Source organism: Orbicella faveolata, unplaced genomic scaffold, assembly GCF_042242905.1.
Source record: "Orbicella faveolata isolate gen_17 unplaced genomic scaffold, um_ofav_v1 contig_26, whole genome shotgun sequence".
NCBI lineage: Eukaryota > Metazoa > Cnidaria > Anthozoa > Scleractinia > Merulinidae > Orbicella > Orbicella faveolata.
The window spans coordinates 13,161,997-13,164,964 of record NW_028301554.1 but is presented as its reverse complement, the minus strand read 5'-3'; the positions used below and the strand labels follow the sequence as shown (position 1 = coordinate 13,164,964).

General features: G+C 38.4%; 1 protein-coding gene across 1 annotated transcript; it reads left to right on the top strand.

Annotated features, from left to right (window-relative positions):
• On the top strand, nucleotides 1-2,209 carry LOC149108211 (uncharacterized). The gene has a single exon (XM_089295735.1). It carries the CDS (start codon nucleotides 237-239, stop codon nucleotides 1,638-1,640), a length of 1,404 nt encoding a protein of 467 aa, XP_089151861.1. The 5' UTR covers nucleotides 1-236; the 3' UTR covers nucleotides 1,641-2,209.
• Nucleotides 2,210-2,968: the final 759 nt, after the last annotated feature.

The following is a 2,968-nucleotide window of genomic DNA, read 5'->3' as shown; positions in this document are numbered from 1 at the left end:
TGGCACTATTCGTGGGCAATAGGAAACGTGGCACAATCAGGGAACAGGTGAAAAACAGGTAAACAGTTTGGTGTTTTCCGGAATGCTTTAGGTATAAAAGAAGACATTTTAGACCTCTAACTGTTAGTTACGTCCTCGAAACCCTATCGAGAGAACGCGTCGCGTCGATTTGGTTGGACTTTCATCGTTAAAAGGACAAAAGTTTCAGAGAGGCTAGAACCTTTTACGCCGACACGATGGCAGTGTTCGTCTTCAGAGTTCTTCTGTTATTTCTACTCAGTTGTCAAATTAACGAGGCACGACTGGTAGAAAAAGCGGAAATTGGTATCCAAAGAGATTCCCTGACGCGATCCACCGGTGTTTTGGAGGAACTCTCTCGCAAACTGCGCCACTCTGATGGAAGGTCAAAGACGATTCAACCGGATAGGAAGTGTAAAGACGGTGAAGCGTGTGACGGTGAGACGGATGTAAGCATAGATAATCTGAAGCCATGCGCTAGAAGCATGAATTGTGAATACAAAATTAACACTAAAATTTTAAGACAGGGAAGGAAAGCTAAGAACGAAAGACTTATTACGAACGTTGCACGAGAGACGCAGTTGGCTGGTTTTAAACGCACTCTTGAGGTTTTGGCTCGAACGTCTCTCTGTCCTGCTGGGGATCCCACATGTGAGAGAAAAAGAGCTGAGATGACAACCAGAAAATTCCCTTATCAGTGTCCGTCTGGTCTTCGTTGTGTGAAGAAACGTAATGATCCGAAGAGAGCGAATATAGTCTGTCAGCCAGGTTTTAATTGCGGAAACAGTGAACGCAAAAACGACGACTTATCTACCAAGTTGCCCCAAGAAAATGAATTAGATGAAGGCAACGAAAACTGTCCGATTGGACTATGGTGCTCCCCGAAACGAGAACTTGGTTTTGAAAGTTCCGACACTTTAGAAGATTGCCCTCCTGGTTTGTGGTGTAAGCGAAATAGAATCCAGACGCGCCCACGCTCCTTTACAAAACGAGAAAACAAGGAAAGAGAAGAATATCAATGCCCTACTGGTTTATGGTGTAGCATGAAAAGGGAAGAAGGATACGAGAATTCTGAAACCGTAAACCAATGTCCAACGGGTCAGTGGTGTAAAAGAAAAGCGAAACGTGAAGACGACCATATCGCACTTCAAGAAACAGATATCTCTAAATTTGAAGAATGTCCAACTGGTTTGTGGTGCACCTCCAAGAGAGAAGCGGGATATGAGAACTCAGAAACATTAGAACAATGTCCACCAGGATTATGGTGTAAGAAAAATACCATTGTTAGCGATGGCGAGGACATGGAACTGAAAGACGTCGCAGACAACTGTCCAAACGGTTTACGATGTTCTACTAAAAGACAAGAAGGTTATGAGAATACAGAGACCTTAGGGCAATGTCCTCCTGGCTTATGGTGCAAGCGAAGTGTGCCGAGAGATGCCGATATCTTCGTAGAACAGAGGAAGGCCAAAAGACTAAACTGTCCCACCGGTCTTTGGTGCGCTTTAAAAAGAGAAGTAGAGGCCAATGTTAGGGTGTCAGACGTTTGCCCTCCAGGTTTGTGGTGCAAAAGAAATGAAGCTAACAATGAAGAAGCCTTAATTCAGAGAGGAAATTTGTGAACAGAAGTCTCATGGTGTTCACTAAAGCATAAATTAGGTATCATGAATAAAAATTATCTCGTCAAAAGGTAATTTTTACAGGAACTTGTCCCCGAACGGTCCATGTGAAACAAAGCTAGATTGCCAGCTGCAAACTAATCAAACTAATCGTAAAAAATACTGAAGCACGCGAAAAAAAAAAAAAAAAATGCTCAAACTATAAATCTGTAACAAAAGAATACCTGTGATTTCTGTTCAGCGTATTATAATATTAGTGACAAGTAAAACCATTTAATATTACAAATGACATACGTTGAAGGAATTGTGGTTATAGTATCTTTTATTTTAACGACAAAAGACCCCATTAAGTTAAAATATAATCAAAATATTCATAGCGAACTATTTTAATCAACATATTTATTTCTCGAGAACAACAGGCTTCCTTGAAGAAGTTGTTTTGTCTGCAACAAACTAAGTCGATGAACCTTGGTGTATTCTATTGCTGTATTGAGCTAATTAAAAACGTTTCGAAGGAAACGAAAAATTAATCTGAATAAAAGAAACTATACAATGGTTCTAAAATTAACTAATTGTTTCGATTGCCTCTTAATCTTTTGCCCTGAAGTGGAAATGAAATCTTTTATTTCGACGTCTTATTTCCTCGGTACGTATTTGAAGGTTGACCTGCTGTGAATTTTAATTCTCTTTTTCCTTTTTAAAACCTCGTCTTGCTAGTAACTTTAACGACATATTTCCATATTATTTAAGCACGAATCGATAATGTATTGAAACGTTCCGCACTGAAATAACAATGACGAAAATCGTATCAAGATTTTTAAAATCGAAATGAACTCTATCATTGTTTTACGGGTTATTTGAGGGTTATTTATGAAGTCTTATCTGGCAAAACTAGCCTGTGTTTGATGCGCTCAAAATCTACAATGAAGATGAAATCTTTACAAATATTGATTCGACGCTTACGTAACGAGCTGTTAAATCGAAGAAGTTTCTTTTAATATCACGTTTTAAAATTATTTTCATTATAAATCTAACCAATTAAAGTGTAAGATTTTGATGCAGGAAGTGTTCGTGAAGCGCTTTTTCCAGTTATACCCATCGAAAAAATAATGAATTTTAACTTAAGGATACGATTAAAATTTATCCTTTAGTTATGTTGTAATTTGGACAATAACAGGCGGACGCCCTAGGGTTATTAACTCGAGAACACTACCCGTTTTGCTTTGTCTCTGTCAAACAGAGAACGTTAACCAACCATACTAGTAATTTTCGATTGTGTTTTTCAACAATTTTTGATATCGTTCGAATCGTTTTTATCTAGTATTAAACAA

Excerpts from the sequence above, each read along its gene's own strand:
- LOC149108211 (XM_089295735.1), top strand. The coding sequence starts at position 237 with ATGGCAGTGTTCGTCTTCAGAGTTCTTCTGTTATTTCTACTCAGTTGT.